The sequence below is a fragment of the Harmonia axyridis genome, chromosome 7 (genome assembly GCF_914767665.1).
Source record: "Harmonia axyridis chromosome 7, icHarAxyr1.1, whole genome shotgun sequence".
In the NCBI taxonomy this organism is placed as follows: domain Eukaryota; kingdom Metazoa; phylum Arthropoda; class Insecta; order Coleoptera; family Coccinellidae; genus Harmonia; species Harmonia axyridis.
Window position 1 is genome coordinate 24,816,661 of NC_059507.1, and position 24,937 is coordinate 24,841,597.

Consider the following 24,937-nt stretch of genomic DNA (forward strand, 5'->3'; position numbering starts at 1 on the left):
GAAATAATTAAAAAAAGTTATCCGGTAAAAATTTCGATTGCTGAAGTTAGTTACTTTGATTATTGAATAAATTTCTTAACAAAATAACTCACCTATAGGGCTCGTCATATTGTTAAAATTGTTGAGTGGATTTGCCAAAAATAACAAAGAGACTCTTTCACGAGACCAAATAAAAATTTCTTGATTAGTTATGAAAGAGAATCTTTTTATTGAAATTAAACACCTATCATGTCATTTGCAGAAATTTTCAGCTGAAAAACCAATTTTCGGTATTTTTCTGATATATCGAATATCTTTTTGAATATTCAAGAAAACACGATCATGAAACTGAAGCTCTGTTTACATTTCAACAATATTTGCAAAGTCCATCAATCCTGCATATATGAATACTTTTTTTTTCCGTTAAACAATCATAACTTTTCGTTGAATGTTCATGTTAAATTCTTTCTGCAAATTACCTTCCACCCGAAAGGATGCACATATAATAAATTCTTCAAATAATTTGCGGTAACAACGGTATCTATACATACATACTTAAAAAACAAACTTTTAAATCCCCTTGACCATGAATTTTAAATTCGCGATAAATATTCAAATGATTGTTGGAAATGACAAGAGTGACTACCATACACAGTTTTTTTTTATTATGTACTTGAAACAGGACCCTAATTACCTTAATTACTAATCATAAAAATTTGAAATTTGAGGCAATAAAATATTTGAATGAATCGAAATAATTCTCCCTTTCTACAAACACTACTTACCTCCTTCATGAATGATCCAATTCATTTTACCATTTCTCAATAGCAAAGGATAATGGCCCTAAGACATCACAACAATCTTGGTTGCCAGAAATTCTTTCGAAATAGAAAGTACAACTAACTGGTGATTGTTTACTAGAACTTCCATTGAGATCTCAATTGTGTAAAGGGTGGTGATAAAGAAATTCCAAATCTACCTCTTCTCCAAAAAAGATCTTTGATTCAATTTTCTAACTTTGGAACTCGATCAATAATGAACGAAGGCTTAGATTTAAAAAAATTCAATCTACATGACGTTCTTTAGAAAATCCCAACAAATGTACTGAAACTATAGTTTCGTTTAAAGTTTGAAAAATAACTGTTTTTTTTTTCAATAATTCCGAAACTGCTGAATAAATTTCCAATTGCCAGGTCCAGATCCAAATGATATTGTGTTTATTTGGTAGAAAATAAATATAAACACTTACTAATTTCCACAGATTTCAATTATTTCCGACAATTGTTTCGCCGTCTAAGCGGCTTCATCAAGGTTACATTGCAAAGTGTTGAATTTTGAAATACAATTTCAGCTATATATACACGAAAAATGAGAGTGCCTATGGGGCAATAAAATGTTTAATTTATGGATTCTTTGATGGGTCTACTGTCTTCTCGGTTCGGGATACTATATTACTTTATTTGATGCAATTTGCAATTTCCAAAAATTTTTACTTAAAGATGTCCAAAAGCGGTGACTTATTTACATGTTTGGGAATTCAACAAAATCTGTCTAGAATTGTACCTGTTAATCTCAAGTGATCCTAGTAGATTCAAGCGGTTACTTTTATTTTCGATATGTAGTATTTTGTAATTAGAATTGAAATTATGTCCACTTTCTGATAAATGATCTGCATATGACGAGAAGGTGTTATCACTAGTACTAGTTACTAGTGACAATTATAATTTTAATATGAAATTGGGTGATTTTGTATAAGTCAGAATTCAATATAATTTCGAGTTTTCAATTGAAAATGAACATTTCCATTCCTATTATATTATTATTTCTCCCGATTCCATTTGTACAATGGACTCATATGTATCGAATGATCACTGACACTGCCAATCAGTAGATACATAAACTTCATGTAGTTCCAGAGTAAACACCGTTACAATACATTCCTCAGATGTCATTTGTTCATTCAAAGAACTACTTCATCTCGAATTGTCATCAAGTATATAGTCTTACCACTTGATCAGTCGTGATGGATAGATGAAAAAACAATCTTTTATGGATGTATTTGTTTATACTATCTCGCCGTAATGACAGAATTTTTAAAATCTTTCAATGAATTATGTAATTGTGTTTCAATTAGTTGTTAGACCTTGGTGTTTTATTGTTGTACTTCTTTCTTTAACGATTAAGAGATCTTATTAATAATAATAATAAAATGGTTTATTCTGTAAGCTACAGGGTATAAACATATAATCACAGAGGCGTGAGCCTGTACGTGATTGAAAACATTAATGTTAGAGTGTTTTCAGTGATGATTTTTTTAAATCTAATCAATTTTCAAATTAATTCGATTATACTTGTTTACCGAAATCCTTATAATTATTCCAATAGAAATGATACAATTTAAAATAGTTACTGATATTAGTGTGTATTAATTTTTGAAATTTTGTTATTTCAATCCATGTACAACATTATTCAGTTGATCGACTCACTAGTCGTATCGTTGACAAGTTTCAAAAAATCTGGCACTCTTGTATCCTGTTAAAAAAATAACTTTTAATTTGTCCACAATACGACCAATAACTCGATTAACTGAATAACATAGTTCATGAATTCTTCTAAAATTTCTATCAGTATTCACAAATGAGCACCGATTTCCATAAAACAATCTAACAATTTCTAAACGTTGTTGAAACGTGTAGCTTTCCATGATCAAAAGGCATAACCTACTGAACAAAAATGACATGAGAAATGTCAAAAAATAATACATAGTGTTGCCATTAAAACCCTTTTGAATTGTATATAAGAAATTATTTACCGAAATAAACTAATATGATTCGATTATTCCATAACTGTCAGAGACCAGAGTATAGTGATGTGAATACTACCATATTAAATGGCGTATCAATAAAAACGCAAGATTTGAATAGCGCATAATTTTTGTTGTCATAATGCCATATTTATTATATCTTGACAGATCTATAGGTGACATGAGGAAATTGCATAGAGTAATAACCATAGACAGAGCGAGTATATGCAATTTCAAGATGTCCCCAACATGATTAGATTACGTTGTCAGATTGTGATATATTTTCAAATCCACAGTTTCACTATATCGTTACGAATGTATTTTATATTCAATTAAATATATTTATTTGAGTGATTCCCGATTAATTGAGCAAATTTGAATATTTGGAATCCGATATTTTTCTTAATTGTCGAATTTATAGTATGCAGAATATTTATTATTTTCTGTACCTACCCGCTGAAATCCAATGTTTGGCAACTTTTGTTCTCCTACTGTCACCGGTGGTTTCACGTCGTTTGAAGTTTGTTTTCTGAATTTGTGATATATTTATGTATTCATCTCAATATATTTTAAGTTGATATGAAACGTTGATTCACTATGGGAAGTGCGTTCTTTATAGAGAAACTCTCGAATTGAGTGAAATATCATATCGCTGATATGTTTTTTTTCCGCGCGCTTCATGTCAAATTTGATAGTTCATGTTGGGGACAAAATTTGCTTACTGAAAATGACATATTCTCCCTCTATCTATGTTTATTACTCTGAGGGAAGTTAGTAAACATAGAGCGTTACTCGACAAAAAACACAAAAAAAAATTTGAGTCGAATTTTTTTTTTCAGATTTACTGGTGCTCTGATCCATCTGCTCAAAACCTCATTGGGGACAGGAATTTTGGCGGTACCGTTCGCCTACAGGAGTGTTGGTTTCGGAACTGGACTTGTAGGAACTGTGCTAATAGGAGCATTATGTACCCACACTGTAACATTGCTGGTGAGTTGAGCTATTTCGTCAACAACCGTATGAATTATGATTTTCCAAATGATGCCAGAGAAATTCGAGTCATTTGCCAAAAAATGTGGCGTCTATAATACCGTCTATTTTCAGTCTCAATGTTGGTAAAATTGGAGACGATGAGTTTTCGTTAATTATATTTCTAAGCCATGTTCGGTTCGCTTTTGGAGCATTCCTTTTAATCGATTCTTTAAGGTTTAAGAAAAATTCAAGCTATACCCTTGATCTTAACAATTCACTATATGAGTAGTTTAAATTGGACAAATTATATCAAAATCTATCCTTTGGCATTCCAATGATTCAATCAAGAAATTTGAAAGATAAATTATCAAATTATTTTAAAATACAAAGTATATTTTATATGACAAGACTGAATATTAAACCAGAAAAAAGTTTTCCTCCGAATAAAATATGACCTTGAGATAAAATCACTGACATTCAGTTTTGTGTTCTTCAAGGGTGCAATTAGCACATGCATGAATTTTTATTTTTTCAAAGTTAGCTACCCCACCATCCTCAAAAATTATTATATTTTTGTAGTAGGTATTTTTCAGTTTTTTTTTGTCGCATGATCGTCTTGAATGTTGCTTTTATACGTAAAATAATGAATTCTCCTCCAAATTACTGAAAAAGTATCCAAATGAAGAATTTGAGTTTTTAGTGGGATAATCTCGAATTTTCAACTGCAATTTAAACATACAAAAAATGTTCTGGTTGCCTTCAAAAACTTAGCAGGTCCCTAGGCTATCCAAGACATTAAGAAAATGGTTTTTAACGGGCTATTAGTCGCTGCAATCGATCTTCGAATTTAAAAATACCTACTTCAAAAGAAATATATGAATTTTTCGAAGATGGTGAAGTAGATAATTCTGAAAAAAAAATTATAACTCGAAAACTACAAAAAATCGAGGAATTATATTTGGACCACACTGTATACACATGCCTGCTATCTGAGCATCTGTCACTTTTAAAGCTTTCATCTTTTGACATTTGACAGTACAAACAAACAGTCACAGATCGCAGAACTAAAGCACTTTTGGGTAGTCGTGGAAAAACTTTTCGGCCGGCAATAGTAAAACTGCAAAATTCAAGCTGTTGGGACAAGTTAGTGATTGGAAGAATCGAAACCGTGTGCGTCGTTCAAGAAGTAAGAACAACTGAGAATATTGCTGCTGTAGTCTTAGGTTGGTGCAACTGTAACCGAGCTATGATTAATGTTTTTTATGGCCGGAATTGGAAGAGAATAATGTGGAGGACGTTTATTTTCAATAAGACGGCACTTCGTGCCACACAAGCCATAAAACAATCGCAAGTCTGCAAGAAAAGTTTCCTAACCGTGTTATTTCTCGAAGAGGTGATCACAATTGGCCACCGTGATCTTCTGATCTAACGCCTTTAGACTTTTCTCTTTGGGACCAGGTGAAAGATGAATTAATTTTAAATACTCCACATTTGGTTCACGACCTTAAAGATGGAATTTGTGAAATTATTGAGGATAAACAGACACAAATGTGCGAATGGCCATTTGGCTGATATCGTTTTCCATCGTTAATGGCATACCATTCATTCATCGTTGAATTTTCATCCCGATTGAATCTGCAGTTCTGCGGCCATATTCACTGAACCTCAATCAGATTTTATTCATTAACCAACTCATTTCGGCATTTGAAATTTGAATCTACCCTGAAAATTTCAAGCTTCTAAGTCCTTTCGTTCGATAGTTATCGTATTGGAAATTTCAAGTCCATTTATTGAATAAATTGGTAAGGTCAGGTACAAATTAGGAAATTAAATAGATGAAATCACAAGTAGCAAAAACTTTATTTTTAGTTTTGAGATATTAATTGATCATGTCATTAAATTTAATTTTAGAATTGATTAAACATCAAATAAAATTTATTCATAACACTAATTCTGCATAAAATCAAAAGATTTAAACCTTGTGATTGTCCGATGATAATAGACAAAATATTCATCACCTACTTCTAATGAATGAAAAAAACGGATATGTTGAACCTTGGTGGAAAATTTCCATCGGTATTTCTCTGTGAACCATCTCCTTTTCTGTAATCTCGACTACTACAAGCCGATCTAGGACAACAATCTATCCATTACAATAACCGAATGATACGATACATTATTAATATTTATCCGCATAACAAAGTATAATAAGTTCGTCATTGACCCACTACAGCTCCCCTGAATTGGTCCTTTGTGGGTACCCAATTTTGATGGGTGTGTTGGTTTTTGATGAGGTAATAACTCGATAGTTACAATCATTTTTTCGAGTTGATGCGGACATGGAGTACCGTGATTGAATCAGCATTTCTGATCGTTGAATAACGAATAGCAGCACTGAATAGTGCTGCTAAATATCCGTTTCGGCGTATGCGATAATCTGTGGATACTTTTCTGTTATTTTCCTATTTGATACTTAAATTCGAGTCATTTGCCAAAAAATGTGGCGTCTATAATACCGTCTATTTTCAGTCTCAATGTTGGTAAAATTGGAGACGATGAGTTTTCGTTAATTATATTTCTAAGCCATGTTCGGTTCGCTTTTGGAGCATTCCTTTTAATCGATTCTTTAAGGTTTAAGAAAAATTCAAGCTATACCCTTGATCTTAACAATTCACTATATGAGTAGTTTAAATTGGACAAATTATATCAAAATCTATCCTTTGGCATTCCAATGATTCAATCAAGAAATTTGAAAGATAAATTATCAAATTATTTTAAAATACAAAGTATATTTTATATGACAAGACTGAATATTAAACCAGAAAAAAGTATCTGTGGATACTTTTCTGTTATTTTCCTATTTGATACTTCTCGACACTAATAGTGATAATGGGATCCATTAGTTTAAGTGAAACATTCTAAACTATAATATGAATTAGATGTTTATCAAATATAAGAATTGAATTTGTTGTTGTTCGTCTATGATTCAGTGCTAATTGCTACTTCCAACATTATTGTTTGATGTTGTCAAAATTTATGAAATTGAAAATGACGTTACCTTCACATATAATGTGACGATTACATTAATTCCTCGTTTCCGGATTGAAAGGTATAATATTTAGCTATGTAATAAATTAAGTCGTATTACGGATATAAGTACTGATTTCTGTTTATGAATTCATCAATATAAAACAAAATGGGATGGCTAACATCATTTATAACTCAATAACGGATGGTCTCATTTTATGATCTTTTATACCTACAGGTTGTTCCTAAATTGGAGGTACGAACGAAGATAAAACGGTTCCTTTTAAAAAAAAAAGTCTTATAAACTTGAGCCCGCTAAAGCTTTATTTCCGAGATGCATGGTGTTGAAGTTTAATTTTTTTTCAAGCCCTTTTCCTATCGTCTTTCTTTCACAAAATATTTGACTGGAAATTTTGCATAGATATTCCAATTCAAAGTTTTTATCATGTGATATGCTGATTCTGAATGCAAATCTAACGGTTGATATTTCATTCTAGTATAGTACCTACCCACTTCTTTCCTCCAGAACATTTTAGATGGACCACTTGTAGTTTAGAAAAATTTAAAAAGAAACTTTGGACCATTACAACTACATTTTTTGGTTTCTTGTAGTTTTGTCGTATCAGCTACTGATTCCCAGAAAAAAATCCAAACAATTATTTAGTAATTCTCAGGAAAATCCAAATTATTATAAAGATCCAGTTAGTAAGATGTAATGAATAAATTGAATAGAAGTTTTTGTACTTATATGTCCAATCTTTAGCGAAGGTAAATAAAGATTCGATGAACTGGTATAATCATCACAAAAAAGGAGGACTACAAGAAACACCCGTTATCTCGAAAACAAAGCCTTTTGAGGCCCATGTTCCTATGACTTTTTTTGCTTGATATCAACCAAGCAATCTCTCATATTCCTTTGTATATCTCCAATTCAGGAAAACCCTGTATGTTATTCTATCGCGAGTTATAAAAATATCGCCAGAAAATCTTAACATACATGAGAAAAAAATTGCACATAAGGAATCCAGACTACAGTCACGAGTTGTCCAGAAATTCTGGCCATTCCAGGCACCAGATAATGTTTATTGTAATATTGTCTGAAAGTAGACATCATGTTAGGTAATTTTTAAAGGTTTTCGAACTTTGACAATCGATGTCAAGTTGCAGAGTATTGATATTCGTCAGCTTTACATAAAAGGGAAGAAAAACGGCAAAGAAAGTGAAGCATCCAATGTGAAAGCTTCATGAACACCCCTGCACAGACAGCTGTAATATTTACCAAGTTCCAAAGCTTTTTGGACCGGAGAGTTTTTGAGAATGGTCAACTGTTACGATAAAATAAGCCAGATGGGTTGAAAAAACTTTTTTCCATATAATATATACTTCTTCGAATTGGCTTGGTGTGGCAATAAGGCAACTTGTTGCTCAATTTATTGCTTCCAAAGAGAGTATACTCTTCTGGAAAACTTCATTCCAAGCTTCCCAAGATGTTCGGAAATATTAACGAATAGTATATGTTTAGTGACAAATAAATAAAATAAAGATTCATTTCCTGTTCGCTTATACAAAAAACCAATAGAAAAAGTTCGACCATCCAAATATAACAAGTGATTTTTTTTTGATCTTCACATACAAATTGGAAAAAACGAATTGGTACAAAATCATATTTTAATATAAAAATGGATGACATCCGCGAAAAGTATTGGAATAAGCAAAAAAAATTTCAAAATAACGAACCGTTCCCATAAAAAATCTTCCATTTTAGCATTGGCTAAAAAATAGTTAATGAACAAGAGTGAATTTAAATTAATCAATTTCAATTTATATATTCTGAAATCAATTTTTTCTTCTCTGAATTACATATTGCTATTCTGAAATACAAATTACCGTTTCTGAATATAAAGTTATTTTTCTGAATTTCAAATTCCCTATTCTGAATAACAACTTCCTATTCTGAATTACAATTTTCATGTTCTGAATTACATTTTACGCCTTATGAATTATAAACTATAGATGCAGAACATCATTTGAAACTTGTTGAAAACTTAGAGAGAATCATATAATACCTGCTTCCAATCGAAATTTCCAGAAAATAGAATCAGGATCCAATTTGATGTCAAGAGGAATAATCCCTAAATAATTAACTGGAACAATTGTAATTTTACAAACAACGTTTGCCAATTTGATAATACTTAAAAACTTGTTTTTCCACCAGAATTATTATTTTTTGTTGTTATTTTTTTTTTTGTTATTTCGGAAAGATTATCATTTTACTTTCCGAATAATTTTCGCGTGAAATGGTCGGATACTACTCGAGATAAAATTGAAGCAGGTAAAATCTCTCGATTATAATATTGAAGTTGGCTGCTTTTCGGCAATTTCGCTCTTGGCATTTTTAATAATTATCGAAATTGAATGTATAATGATTACACACAGGGAAGAGCTTCGAAAATTAGACTTTCGTTTCGGTGCCAGAATTGAAATTCGAGAATATGCAAAGTATATACACACGAAAGTCAAATTTCCGAACCTCTTCTCTTCCATTTCGTTAAACCCAATACTAATTATTTATTCAAGTACCGCTTCCTCATAGGTTTAATTAATAGATAGGTACGTGAAATGTGAAGGCCAAACCTTTTTTTTTTCGAAAAACCCGTTCCAATACCACAAATGCACGGAACACAATCTTGTCTTTGTTACGTTATTTGAATTGGTGAAATAAAAATAGCAATTTTTTCTTTCCAGGTTTCAGCTTCTCAACGGATGTGTCGTCAGACTCAAGTACCCCAACTTAGTTTTGCAGAAACAGTAGAATCGGTTTTCAAAAATGGTCCAGAGCAAGTTAGAGGCTGGTCCACATTCTCAAGGTAATTAAACCACAAATCTTTCGCTAGATTGAAATCCGAGTTCAAGAAGGTGGAAATCATTGATTGCGCGATTAAGTTGAATTGTTTTAATTTATGTTCAACGTCCTGCTACTGAGCAGAACGAATCAACATTAAATTAGCTTTTTTTTTATCATTTTCGTTTCAGATTATTTTTAGGCACTTCTTCCGGAGGAGCAATTTGCCCAAATGTCTGTATTTACTAATTTTGAGTCCAAAATGGTCTTGAAGGCTTGTTCTAGATGAAGAAGTCGAAGTTCAAAATCAATTCTGTTCGACCGTTGTGTACCTGGTGTCTCAAATTCGTTGTATGGTAAACAGATCTCGGAAACCCTTTGAACTAGAAAAAATGAATGCTATATTTTCGGGCTCGATATTTGAGAAAATAAATTTGGTGGAAACCTCAATCTCATAAATTCAACTGTTTTCAAGCTATAAAATAATGGCTTGAAATGGAAAGATTTCAGAACTTCTTTATTACTATAGCTATAAACCTGAAACAAAAACATTTCACAGGCACCTTGTTCTGTTAAATCCCTTGTTGTAATTATTTTTGCATTGCAATTACTTTTGAAGTCATAATACAAACTTATGTTTTTTTTTAATGTAAACCAAAAAATGTCCATATGATATTTTTTATTAATGATAGAAATTTTTATGGTGTACATTTAAAAAACATGAGTTTGTTTTATAACTTCAAAACTAATTGCAATAAGACATAAATGATTACATCAATGGATTCAACTGAAAAAGTGTCAGTTGAATGTTTTTGTCGAATGTTTATAGCATCAGTAATAAAGTATCAGGTGTGTGAATAAGTCTTTCCCGTTTTTTGTAAGAGATGGCGCCACCAATACTGTGCGAGTATTTAATGGTTACATATGTCATAATCAAAGCTTATTCATCTGTCAACAATTCCACACTTACACATTATTTGAAATTTTTTCGCATCATAAATTTTTGAAATCGTGAAAATGTCGAAATTTGAGCCGAGTCGACGTCATTTGCGGGAAGTTTCACTTTATTGGTTCAATTTGAAGAAATCTGCTGCCGAGGCGCATCGGTTGCTTCAGAAAGCTTATGGAGAAGGTTGTGTCGATGATTCAAGTGTTCGCGGATGGTTTCGACGCTTCAAAAGTGGCGATTTCGACGTGGAAGACAAGGAGCGTTACGGGCGGCCGCAAATCTTTGAAGATAAAGAATTGGCGACTTTGCTTGATGAAGATTCGTGTCAAACGCAAGAAGAACTTGCTGAAGCATTGGGAGTTGACCGAACAACCATTTCCAAGCGTTTGAAAGCCATGGGAATGATCCAAAAGCAAGGAAATTGGGTGCCGTACGAACTGAAGCTGAGAGACGTCGAACGGCGTTTTTTCACTTGCGAACAGCTGCTTCAGCGACATAAAAGAAAGGGTTTTCTGCATCGTATCGTGACTGGCGATGAAAAGTGGATCCGTTACGATAATCAGAAGCGAAGAAAATCATGGGGACTACCCGGCCATGCATCATCATCGACGGCCAAGCCAAATATTCATGGCGCCAAGCTCATGCTCTATATATGGTGGGACCAGCTAGGTGTGGTTTACTATGAGCTTCTGAAACCGAATGAAAGGATCACAGGCGAGGTCTATCGACGACAATTGATGCGTTTGAGCCGCGCACTGCGAGAGAAACGGCCACAATACTCCGACAGGCACGACAAAGTTATTTTGCAACATGACAATGCTCGCCCACATGTTGCACAGCCGGTGAAAACATACTTAGAAACGCTCAAATGGGAAGTCCTACCCCACCCGCCGTATAGTCCAGACATTGCTCCGTCTGATTACCATCTCTTCAGATCGATGACGCATGGCCTGGCTGACCAGCACTTCCATTCCTACGAGGAAGCCAAAAAATGGGTGGATGACTGGATAGAGGCCAAACCGGTCGAATTTTTTCGCAACGGGATTCGTATGTTGCCAGAAAGATGGGGAAAAGTTGTAGCTAGCGATGGCCAATACTTTCAATAATTCATTTGTAACCATTTTTTCACAATAAAGGCTCAAAATTTGAAAAAAAACGGGAAAGACTTATTCACACACCTTATAGTTATGGAAACTTTCTATTTCTCGCAATTTTCCAACTTTCCCTTATAGTTCGAAAACAGTTGAACTCATAGGGTTGCCGTTTTCACCAAATTAATTCTCTCGGAAATCGAGCCCGAAAATGTGTCATTCATTTTTTTTAGCTCAAAGGGATTCTGAGACCCCCTCACTAGACAACGAATTTGGGATACCCAATAACTCCCGATGATTGATCACTTTACTGTATACAGGGTGTTCCTCAATTCGAGGTACCAACGAAAATGACATATTCTTCGGATCATTTCAGGAAAACAATCAAGGCCAGTAAAATTTTTGTTTTCAAGAAACGGGGTGTTGAAGTTTGATAGCTGTGATAAATTAATTAATTATAAGTTTAAGTACTTACTTACCCAATCTATAGGGAAGATTAATAAAGAATCGATTGACTGGAATAATCATCATACAAAACAAGACAAGACATAAAGACTCCAGGAAACAACCTCTATTTCGAAAAAGTTTGCAGATCCATGTTTGAGGTTTTTCGTTACCGAAAAATACAGACATTTTGACGAAGTGATAGAGCGATCCTTTCAGAGAAGAAGCGCTCAAAAACGGAGAAAAACACTACGAGCTTACGTGCATGTCTTTGATGGACATTCAACTGAATATAGATTAGCTAAAAGTAAATCCCCAATAGATGAATCCGTAAAAATCTTTCAATTGCGTATTTCATGTGACATCAATCATCAATCCCATAAATATTAAAGTCACTTGTACAGACATTTGCCACCAAATGGAAATCCTGAAGAACAGCCATTCCCAAGAATTACCGTGCTTATCTGCATGATGGTTATCTATCATTCAAATAGCCGCAGGATACCACAAACTCGGTATCGTGAATGAATACCAAATCTGTCATTAACTCCTTCAGAAACGTTTATCGTTTTATTGCCGAAATTGGAGTAGTCAATCAAAGAATGGTCCTTCGATTTATGATCGAACGTATTCGTGAGACGGTTGTAAACGATGCCTAATCGGCTTTTCGAAGAACCAATGTGATTGGATCAATGCTTCCGTAATTTATGCAAACTCTTACATCACCAACCAATTAGATGAGATAATAAATAAACATCACTGCAGACCGGTGGAAAATTTTGCAATATCTCATTGTTTCATTTGATTTATTGTTTCTCTGGATAAAGTACCAGAAGTCCTTTGTAGCTCACTTAAGAGAAAAAATGACTCGTAATAACAGAAATTATTACTTCTATAATTCCATTATCGTTTCTTAGATTGTCAACATATCTGAGAAACATTCGAAATTGGTGTAAATTGGTAATAACATTGTGGTTTGATATACTTGATCGATTATCTTTTACTTTTAACAACATTTCTTCATATTTCTTACGTTTATGGTTGGGTACTTTTAGCAGTTTAATAGAAAACTGATTTTTTGCAGGATATTCGTAGAAATTGGCCTGATCCTAACCTACTTATTCAGTGACTCCGTTTACTCCGTATTTGTGGGAACATCCTTGAAAGAGGTGAGTGTTTATTGACTGTCTTTTTAAAGATTAATTCCTACATGTAACTTATGTCCCAGCATTCGATTAGTGTTTTATGTTTTTTCGGTATGAGTTTATGACATTTTTTTACGTTCTTGATCGTATGAGTATTACTTGGACATCATGATACACCTATGTGAGCAATACGAAAACATACTAACTGACAAAGAAACTGAAACACTCAGAAAGAGCTGTTTAAATTTTATATTTTTTTGGTAAAACATATGATAGATAGTATAGCAAGGAGTAAATGATTGAAATTTGTAGATAAAAACGATTTCAATTTTTTAATTAATTTGTTAATAATGTGTTTCTCCACCGCGATTATATATACACTACCCCAATACGTCTCGGCATTGATACGATGGTCTATTTCTTCTTGAAGAATACCCAGGCTACCGGTACTTCATGTCTTAGAGCCGCCAAAGTCCGTAAGGGCTGGGGTAAATTTCCAAGTCTTCTACCCATGATGTCACAAACATGCTCTATGGGATCTGGGCGGCCATGGCAAAAGATTCACATGGGTCGCTTCGAAAAAGTTTAAACTAACTCTGACAAATGAGGTCGGACATTAACTTGCTGAAATATTTGATTCTCGAGCCGGTTAAGGTAAGGGAGAACATATGCCTCCACTATTTCTTGAAGCTAACGCAGCGCTGTCATGTTAACTCGAATGCAGACTAAAGGTGACCTACTTGCATGTGTAATAGCACCCCATACCATAGCGCCTACTGTCTGGTGTACAAGACGCTCAACATCAAACTGAGGTTTATACCTTTCTCCCCGACGTCGTCTAACCCTTCTTCAACCATCATGTGCTCCCAAAGAGAATCGAGATTCATCAGAAAAGACGACCTGATGCCATTTTCTGCATCACTGTAATCGTTGCCGCGATGCTCAACCGTCAGAGATAACACAATATGGGGCCGATAATGCTGCAGTCCTAAAGACCTTATCCCACGGTAAACCGTTCGGACAGTTACAGGATGGCCTTGTTTTCCTAACCACTCATCAGCCAAAGATTGTGTTGCCGCAAATCGGTCTCTAATGGCCATAAGCCTTAGACGTCGATCTTGAACTTCATTTGTGCCTCTTTGACGTCCGGTGCCTACTCTTCTTCGATTTTGGGCATTATCAAATGACTCTTGACAACATCGCATAAGAGTAGTTGGATTTCTGTTCGTACGGTTAGCGATTTCTCGAAATGACAACCCCACCTCCCATAGACCAATAATTCGACCTCTTTCAGTTTCAAGTTCACTTAGCTGGCGATAAATTCCGCGTACACGTGCTCTAGGTATTTTAACAACAACTAAACATTGACTTTGGATCGCCTCGAACAGTTAGTTTGTTGTAAAATTTAAAAAACTTGCAAAAAAAGACTACAACATTTTAGTAACAAAAATTGTTTACATGAAAATAACCTTCACGATTTTTTTCTCCAAATTCAATCATTTACTCCTTGCTATACTATCTATGTTTCAAAAAAAAAAATCAAAATTCAAACAGCCTCTTCTGGGTGTTGTAGTTTTTTTTGTCAGTTAGTATATAACGCATGAATTCATACTTGGAAATTCATACCACGCACAGAGAGATGATAAAATCAGTTGGCCCAAATTTGATAATCCATACCTATTTTCAGATTGTCGATTTTTACTGCCCAGATGCCCGAAGCTATGGAATGGAGTACTACCTCATTGCCCAAATGATACCCCTTCTATTTTTGTGCCAAATAAGACCCCTCAAGTTCCTGGTACCATTTTCAACGGTCGCTAACGGTTCCATGGTGGTGGCCTTCGCCGTAACTTTTTTCTACATGTTCAGGGACGCCGAACATGTATCTGTCAGTGAGAGATCAGCAGTCAAGGCAGATGTCATGGGTATACCCCATTTCGTCAGTACCGTGGTGTTTGCCATGGAAGGTATTGGTGCTATTATGCCCCTAGAGAACTCCATGGTGGAAGCAGGATTTCTTGGATGTCCTGGTGTCCTGTACATCGCTATGAGTTCAATTATCACACTGTATGCTTCCATAGGATTCGTCGGGTATTACGCTTATGGGGATGGTACCCAAGCCAGTATTATTACCAATCTGCCTACAGATGAGTGGTGAGTAAAATATAGAACTGTCATTATTCTTTTATTCATAGTTCTGAAAATAAAATTATTAGTGGTACCATGAAATATTCTATATCTTTCCAAAGAAGACGCAGGCATAGGTGTATATTGTACATAGGCGTACAACTTTGCTTTCGCCGTTTTTTCTGAAATCCGAGGCTTTATTGTAAAAAACATTTATGATTCGAAGTATTTTCAATCGCTGGTCACTACTTTCTTTCATCTCGAACGGCACCCAATTTCCTTGTTTCTGAATCATTCCCGTGACTTTCAAGCGTTTGGAAATGGCTTGTTGCGTCACTCTCAATGATCCTGCTAATTTTTGTTGCGTTTGACACGAGTCTTGATCAAGAGATGCCTTCAATTCTGCATTTTCGAAAACCTTTTCTCTTCCACCGCCATGCTGGTTTTTGACGTCAAAATCACCTTTCTTGAAGCGTTGAAACAAAGTGATCTCACATTGAGCTTTAATTCACCCGGCTAATGGCCCTCGTAGTCGAAGCCGTAGAACTTAAAACTTAACTCAACTCTTTCTCAGCACGTTCTTTCACTAATAGCGGCCTTACCATAGGTATTTGAGAGCATTCGATGAGCTTCGGCCGCAGAGTTCTTCAAATTAAAGCGGAAAAATAAAACCTTCCACAAATGACGAGAATTTTGCTCGAGAGCTGTCATGTTCAATCGAGAATAACTTTATGATGCCGACACAGATCGACTAATATTTCGGTGGCAGTATGTTTACAAATACCTAAGCTTTTTGTATGACATCTATGATCTATTTACTTCGACTACCACTTACCGCTGCAGCCATCTATTTCAAAATGGCGGAAGCAAAGTTGTAAACCTAATATATGGACCTACATTTAGGGTATCCATGCTCCTAGGTTAGGAATTCTAGCTGTATGTGAATGTGCCCAAGAGTGTCTTAAAAGGAAACTCAAAAGAACGCGGTCGTACATTAGAATGAACAGTCGGGTTATGTTGAAGAACTTGGTATCAGACAACTAATAGTTAAGCTTACCTTGAAGAGCCTTAAAACTATGCCATAAGCCAATGAAACATCTGGCTAGAGGCACCAAACTGACGCTGCTATGGGTCCAGTGGTTTTGCAGACAATGAACAATTCAAAGAACTTGAAGAAAGGGTATTAAGGATTATATCTGCTGGAATAACCCTTTCTGTGGGCTTGGAAAGAACACTATGCAAAGCAGCATTTCAGCAGAGTTTAGGAATAAGAGATCATTATGGAGAAATACACCTAGATCTGTGAAATATTCTCTGTCTAACACGAATCAGCTCATGCAGCTATCACATTTATTGAGACCTCTGACGAAGTGCTGTCGATATTAGTACCTATTAGATAGATACCTATTAGATAGATAATAATTGTTGATTCGTGCTGTGAGTGTTCAACACATACACTCTATTTGATTTCATAGCAGTCAATTTCATTTATACTTTTAGTAGTGTTTTTGTTTACTTTGTTGGTCTCCCTTCTACATTTCGTGCTTATTCTTTATTGTTAATATTATGTATTGTTTCCAGGGCATCTCAATTAGCTAGAGGCTGCATAGCCCTCTCGATCTTCTTCACGTTTATGCTCCAATTCTACGTACCCATGGAAATCACGTGGAAAAACGTAAAACCGCACATCCCAAAGCACTCAAGGAACATTGCACAGATATTGATCAGGCTGGTAGGAGTGATATTCGCCATTGGTGTAGCCATAGCAGTACCTGATCTATCTGCACTGATCTCCCTAGTTGGAGCAGTATTCTTCTCAACATTGGGAATCTTTGTTCCAGCTCTAGTCGACACCATAATCAAATGGGAGGATGGTTTAGGCAGATACAATTGGATATTGATAAAGAACATTCTGATCTGCATATTTTCTGTGTTCGCTTTAGTATCTGGTGGCTATTTCTCGGTCTTAGAGATGTTATATCCAGTTCATAAAGATTAAGGTTAGCTCAACTCCAACTATAGTATATACTCGCAATTGCCATTTGGGTGGAGTGGAGATTAGCCACTTTGACCCATTCAAAATTCTGATTTTCAGTTATGTATAGTGAAAATGGTACGTGAATGTACCAAGTAGCCAAGTAAATAAGTCATTCAGTTAGTGAGATTATATATAGATCGTAAGGTCAATTATTCTATGAAATATTTTTGAAGAGATACAATTGTATCCTCGATACTCGCCAAACTATACTAGAATCTGCATATAACGAATCAAAAAACTGACGATGCCAAAATTGAAATTCGAAGAAGACACCTTGATTTAAAAGTAGAACTCGAAGAAATAGAAACTTATGTAACGGATAAAATACTTCGTAAATCATAAGAAACTTATATCGAATCCACAAATAGCCTTTTATAATTGAAGAGTAGTTTAGGGATTAACAAATATTGATTAAGTGAAGACTGTGATCACTCAAGTGAGAATGTAAATATTATCTATATTTTATTTAATTATTGTAAGTTTGAGATATGTAAATAAGAGAAGAATAAAGATCGAAGAATTATTATCTTCAAAATATTCTTGGTGGTTTTTGTGCTTGGAGAAATTAATTATTTGATAAAAATTATCAAAAATAATTTTGGTGATCTGAATTTCAGATCTTTGAAATTTCAAAGATTAGGATATTACTTTTTCGTGTTCAGCTTATCCAAGAACTTTGTTTGGATTATTTTTGGCATCTGTTATTAAGGTAGAAGGTCTTGTTTATTGGTTGCTTAAAAAGTTGAAGACATAAGTAAGTGGTGCTATTTTACTTAGCGTAGTCATGGGATCGTGCAAAAAGTTTAAGAATCATTCCTCGCACACTGGCAACTTTTTAGTCTCGGTGATCAAATGATTTAGTCTCCTGAAAGTTGCCAGTTATTGGAACTAAGCCCCTATTATCTGGTGAATAGAGTGTATTTGAATTTTTTGGTTGCCGCGACTAAATTATCATCTGTGGGCGGGTTCTCATCATAAGGACTAATATGTTCTATTTTTGTGGCTAAAAAGTTGTTTGACAAAATTAAGTTGTCAATGTGCCAATGTTTAAGACGTACCTTGAGCAATAATTATAAGAAACCGATCACTGAAGTTAGTTTGAATTCTATGGTGAAACAAAGAATATACTTATACTCAAAAACACAGAATGTTTCACTTATAATTATTACCATATTTCTGAAACCTGCAAGTCTACAAAAACAATACATAATAATTTATGCAATTGCGTACGCACCTTTGAAGATAAGATAAGTCAGTAGGCAGATTATAAATTTACTTGTGGGAATTGTTCATGTTTTCATTGACAGATGGAAAGAAAATTATTGTTGGAACATAGAAGTCGCTCAATACAAGGCAAAGGTAGGGCATTATATTATACATGAAAGAGAGGTTTACGGTTTTATTTTCGAGATTATAATTCTAAGTATGAAGATAACATCGTTATTTATCGAAAAAAAAAGCCTGTATAGATTTAGAACAGCGACTGGCGCCTATGATGGCAAATGATCAAACACTCTCTTTCCAATTCATTCATGCTTCTCGGTAATAATATCATGTATTACTCATGTTTTTTCGTGCCAAATGATTTGTTGTTCTGTTATGTTAAATAGCTGCCAAATGATCGATATGTCATATCATCGGCTGTAGTAAAGATTCGAAAATATTTTTACTCTCACTGAATTCAATAATAATAATAATACCTAAGTATTATGTATCAATCGAATTTTTCATACATGTTGTATTTTTGAAGCTATTCTCGAATATAAACTACTTTTTTGAAATAAAATAAAGAATTGAGGTTGTGTATTATGCTTTTCGAAACTTGAAAGCCCGATCGAAGAAGCTGACAATCAATTATTCAAATGTAAAATACAATTCACGAAAACTTCACTACAGTTGGTACTCAAATTGAGAAAATCAGGAAAGCATGTTCATTTGTGAGTTAATGGCTCCCTTGGAGACCACATAACTGCATATAATACGGGTGCATGATTCTGAAACTTCTTTTAACACAAAATTTCGCATAAAGTTTTAAATGGTTATTCTTTATATCTGTACAGTGCATCCCATTTTGGGTGAGACAGCCAGGTTTCTCGCTTGTTATTTAAGATAGAGCCTTGCGGTTTTCACGTTCCTGTCCTACTTTTTCGTGAAACTCAAGTTGGTCTAATCAGATTTTGCATAACTGTTTCCGTTCAAGAGATACAGGGTGATTTTGGAAATTGATACTTTTCGGACACCTCCTTTATCTCCGAAGTTAGTAGAAATAATGCTGAGGTAAAAACTACATCTGAATCAGAATTCTGCGTAGAATCCAGTGGCGTACTCAAATTTTTTTTTCGGGGTATGGTTTTGAAGATTCAACACAAACCTATATTTTTTTTAATGGAACACCCTGTATATTATTACTTCATTGGATTCGTAATTTTTTTTCCTTCAAAATGATGTATGATACTATGTAGGTAGGATGTTCAGAAATATAAAAACACACTAAAACATCAAATAATGATGGTTTTTTTGTTAATGGGCAATGGATTTCTCATATAAAAAAAAATCAATAATAATAATAATAATTCATTGCGATGACAGCTAGATCAGATTGGTTTTTTCTTCCCAATCTTGCTTGATAAAACAATGGTGCCAAATGCATAGTAGCCATAATAACAACAAGAATGTTTGTATCATCAATGACCTACTACTTTTTAAAAATCAAAAGTAATAATCCACTTATTGAAACTTGGGAAATTCATGACCCATTAACAAAAAAACCATCATTATTTGATGTTTTAGTGTTTTTTTATATTTCTGAACGTCCTACCTACATAGTATCATACATCATTTTGAAGGAAAAAAAATTACGAATCGAACGAAGTAATAATATACAGGGTGTTCCATTAAAAAAATATAGGTTTGTGTTGAATCTTCAAAACCAAACCCCGAAAAAAAAATTTGAGTACGCCACTGGATTCTACGCAGAATTCTGATTCAGATGTAGTTTTTACCTCAGCATTATTTCTACTAACTTCGGAGATAAAGGAGGTGTCCGAAAAGTATCAATTTCCAAAATCACCCTGTATCTCTTGAACGGAAACAGTTATGAAAAATCTGATTAGACCAATTTGAGTTTCACGAAAAAGTAGGACAGGAAGGTGAAAACCGCAAGGCTCTATCTTAAATAACAAGCGAGAAACCTGGCTGTCTCACCCAAAATGGGATGCACTGTACATAATTTCAACTGGTCGACTTGAACATTTCCACGGAGCTTGAAATTGTTATTTCATATCAACACCCAAAATCTCAACTTCTCCGGTTTTGTGGTCTCGAAAATATTGGGTAGCTTTTTTTCGATATTCTTCTTAAATTTTCTATGGTTTTGGTTGCACGATCAATATGAAATTTGCATGAAGCTTGAAATTTTCATGGCTATCGAATCAGCTGTTTCAAAATAAATTAACTTATTCACGAATAAACCCCTAGTTGGATTTGAACTTTCCATAAAAGTCTCATGGTCTTTCCATTCGAGTGTTCTGGACCAATTGTCTGTTAAGCCATCAAAATATTATGCTGTTCAATTCACAACTCAAAGTCCTAGCTTTAATGTATTTGATATGTGAGAAGGTTATCGAGGGTCAAATTATAAAACAAGGAAAAAGAATATTGGACATGCCCTCAGGAGAAATGCACGGAAACCACAAATGGACGGCTGGCTTCTGTTGAGGACGCCGTTTGTTTGTTGTTTTTCTTCAAGTGTTGATCATCTAATACTTTTTCAACGTACTGCTGAGGGCCAAAAGCCCGAAACACGTGTCTACGGTAGCGCTTCTCCTGATGTCATGTCCAATTTTTTTTCCTTGTTTAATGTGTTTGAAGTTAAAAGCAAAAATAATTTAAATTCAAATCTCGCAGCCCGATTTTTTTATATAGGTCGAGATTGTTTGTAAGAAAAGTGTAAATAAGTGTTCTGTACGGTAGAGTCATTTGAACTGAATGTCCAAATGAATAATATTTATCCATGTTCCTAAACACGGTAACTATCGAAAGAAAAGAGCTAGAGACTTGAAATAAGAGAAAGAGTATTATAGGTTTGAAAGCGCCGCTGAATACTTGTAGCTACTTAAAGTTTGGTTTTCCTGCTAACACGAAAAATACCAATTCGATTAAATTAAAACTTTGTAGTTAGTTTTGAAATAACTATGAAGGCTTAAGCGAATTATCGTGTGACAAATTCTACGATCTTAAGCAAATTATGTTTAAGAATTCGTTATCTCACAAATTATTCCCAACATTTAAAATTTTATGAAAATTCAGTCCTTCAAATCTTTAATAAAAATGTGGCATATGCAACTTATGTCTTATCACCAGCACTTTTCTGGATTGTTTGTAGTGTTCTCTTTGTTAATCTTTACTATTTATTCTCGATTTATTTCTCTCTAACCTCGATTTTTTTATGATTTCACATGTAAATCGTCACTTTTTGTGTAATAGTTAAATAGTGGAAATTACAATAACTTGTGATTTATATCAATTCAATGGATTTCCAACAAGTAACAATCAAGTCAATTCAATTTCTCTGTATTTTCATTTATAATCTTTTTTTCAGATTTCTCATGTCATAATCGTTTTTTCTCGGTTATCATCATATTCAGTGGATATAAATTGGGGTCATTTCCTGTCCATCTATCGAATAAATAAGCACGCCAAGAAAAATTAGTGCAAATAACAACTATGAAAATTTTCAACATCCGAATTTCTCTGGTAGACTCCGACCAGATTATAAATGAAAGTGTTGATTCTTTCGTCTGCGATATTTCGGTATGCCGATCGATTCGATAAACTTGAGCAATGTGCCGCGTTATTTTTAACCTCATGTTGAATTGTTTGTCTCAAAAATAGCTCTGCCTTGCTATCAGAATTGCGTGGCTTTTTGCGTCCCGTAACCTTAGGAATTTCTCAAACGCCGAAGAAAACACACTTGTTGTTAAAAAATCTTTTCATTAATAAAAGGTCTACTGGTATAAAAATAGCAACATCGAGTAACACACAATCAATAGTCTCTCTCAATCTGCAACGTCTGTAAAAGATCCTCGGAATACTGCAGATCATCACCGAGATCCGGTATATACGGTATATCCAAAGGTTGACCATCATTGCCCATGCTACCAGCACTGCAGAGAAACGTCTGGTTGTTGTCCATGGAGATTTCTTCGGGTATCCAGTCTTTCAGGGAATCCCCAACAGCACTATCTGATGATTTTTGACGGGAGTGGTCAAGGGTTGAGAAATTCCCAATTTTGTTAGCGCCACTCTTCACCAATAACTGCTTCCTCAACTCCTCTCTCCTTTCCTTCAACTTCTCCCTCTCAATATGTAACAACTGCAACCGAAGATCCTGTTGCTTGATGTGCAAAGCGTTGCTCTCTGATAAGTTGTACCAAGGCGTCGCCATAGTGTTACCAAAAGCTGCTTGTTGTAGGTGAGCTGGTATCCTCGGGTCACACCAAGTTGTGGTACGATTCATGTGGTTGATGAAGTACATTTCACCTTCTGGTGTTACACTCTGCTCCCATCCTTCTGGAAGAGGGCCTAAGAGCTCGTTAGTCATCTTTGGTGGTCCAACTGTTAGCTGAGTGGTCGCCCTACCATTTACTGCCTTTCTTGGATCTTCCCAAGTGGTGGTTTTGGTGACGTGGTTGAGATAATAGATCTGACCTTCTGGGGTTCTGGCTTCTTCCCATCCGTATGGTAGTGGCGTATTAGCAAGCTTCTGGACCATATCGTAAGAGTTTTGTTTGTTGTGTTGGCTACAGGAATGCATCTCACCGAACTGCTGTGTCTGCTGTAAGGATGCTGGTGAACTGTGCGCCCTGTGATGCACAGTCTGCAATGGTATCGAGTTCAACGGGGATACTGGAGAAGTTGTGAATATACTGGAAGAAGTGAAGGCACCTGAATCTGAAGAATTCTCTCTTGAGTGATCAACGCTTTTAGAACCTGTGGTCGGAGGTTTGAAGAAGGAGTCCGGCAGCTTTCTCTTACTCCATGGCACTTGCTGAGGATGATTTGCACCAGGGGTTAATACACTGTCAAACAGAGCCTGCAGGTCGGTTTCAGTGTTGCCAACGGTAGAAACTCGCGGTTCCTCTTGGCCTGACGCCATGTTGGGTCGAACAGTGGTCTTATCAACTGACTAGCCGATCCGTTATCACTGAAAACTCCAAGGTCGTGTGTAGTAGCACTGCAGTTTCGAACGAGTACATGGATTTTGAGAGCGACATGCGTGTTGAATGTCGAAAATAGACTGAGTTATATGCAGTCCGATAATTACGAGATTGGGCAGCGCAAGCTTGAGTTTCTCGAGTGTTAGGAGAAGGAACGTTGAAACAGGATAGAATGATGAAGTCCGGCGTTGGTTTGGTAGTCGGATTTAGACTCGCTGGATTCAAGTGGGATTTTTATGAAAATGCGAAGTGTGGAATAAAGTTCAATAGCTTCTTGTGTGGGTGTGGATCCTATACAACCGTGGGATTCGTTATAAGACCGGGTTTTATTTGGTGTGACTTCCGGTGGAGTTGTTTTCGAAAGGATCGTTTTCGATTATTAAATTTTGGATTCGTTCGAGGAATTGTTTGCTTATTAATATAGGAAAGTTATAATGATACTAGAGGTGGGATTCGAACCCGGCTCATTTCTGAACGGATAAATTGTTTTCCCCGAAAAATTTTTAATGTAACGAAAAACGAGATAGGCTCTGATGTGAAGGCAATGAGTGCCCCTCAATTCATGCAAAATTTGCGCTATTGGAGACCAAGAGCGGAATTGACATAAAAATGAACGAGCAATCAAAAACTAATATTCAGTTTGATTTTTCTATGCTTCTGACGAAGCTATAAACCCAAAATTTCTCACGTAGTTTGAACTTGTTATTCGATATACAGGGTGTTTCCCAATTGTGATAGAACCAAGGTGATAGAACTCGAAAACTAGAAAATAAGAAAAAAGTTCCTTTAAACGAATGGACGGAAACGCTTTCTCCTCGGATTACAGACATGAACGCTTCGATTGATTTTGATGGAAATTTGGTAATGTGCGAAACTTTTCACAGCAAATCCTATGCTGATGACATTTTCCTCAAAAAATTTGTTTTGGGGTAGTTTTTTCGAAAACATTGAGGAGTTCCTGATCAAAAATTGTTTCCATTAGATTATAATCAAATGAGAGGTTTGTCGGATGAGGATAGATTTAAATGGCTAATTTTCACCGAACGTTCCGTTTATTTTTAGGAATAAACTTTATCAGGACCTGCAAGAATAAAAAACTTAATCTTAATTCGGAATGAACCTCAGGTGAGGGGCACAATAGGACGAGCACAATGGAATAAGACGGAAAGATTGAGTTGTTTATGTGCAAAAAGTGGGGAAATTCTAAAGGTCAACAAAAACGCGAGTGAAATTGCGTCGTGAAATTTTTTGGAAAAATTTATGAACTTAAGCCTATGGAATAGTGTCCATGTATATGATTTC

General features: G+C 35.0%; 2 protein-coding genes across 6 annotated transcripts in view; one reads left to right on the top strand and one right to left on the bottom strand.

Annotated features, from left to right (window-relative positions):
• Positions 1-17,956, top strand: part of LOC123684287 (proton-coupled amino acid transporter-like protein pathetic) — a 57,165-nt gene extending 39,209 nt beyond the window's left edge. For all 5 annotated transcript variants that reach the window (XM_045623479.1, XM_045623481.1, XM_045623482.1 and 2 more), the window contains exons 4-8: positions 3,622-3,772; positions 9,527-9,648; positions 13,192-13,276; positions 14,940-15,406; positions 16,961-17,956. In XM_045623479.1, coding sequence (XP_045479435.1) covers positions 3,622-3,772; positions 9,527-9,648; positions 13,192-13,276; positions 14,940-15,406; positions 16,961-17,378 — 1,243 coding nt within the window. In that variant the 3' untranslated portion in view covers positions 17,379-17,956. The remainder of the gene's footprint in view (positions 1-3,621; positions 3,773-9,526; positions 9,649-13,191; positions 13,277-14,939; positions 15,407-16,960) is intronic.
• Positions 17,957-22,389: 4,433 nt separating this feature from the next.
• On the bottom strand, positions 22,390-23,828 carry LOC123684645 (transcriptional coactivator YAP1-A-like). The gene has a single exon (XM_045623971.1). It carries the CDS (start codon positions 23,572-23,574, stop codon positions 22,462-22,464), a length of 1,113 nt encoding a protein of 370 aa, XP_045479927.1. The 5' UTR covers positions 23,575-23,828; the 3' UTR covers positions 22,390-22,461.
• Positions 23,829-24,937: the final 1,109 nt, after the last annotated feature.

Coding starts and splice junctions, on each gene's coding strand:
- LOC123684645 (XM_045623971.1), bottom strand. CDS start 23,574: ATGGCGTCAGGCCAAGAGGAACCGCGAGTTTCTACCGTTGGCAACACT.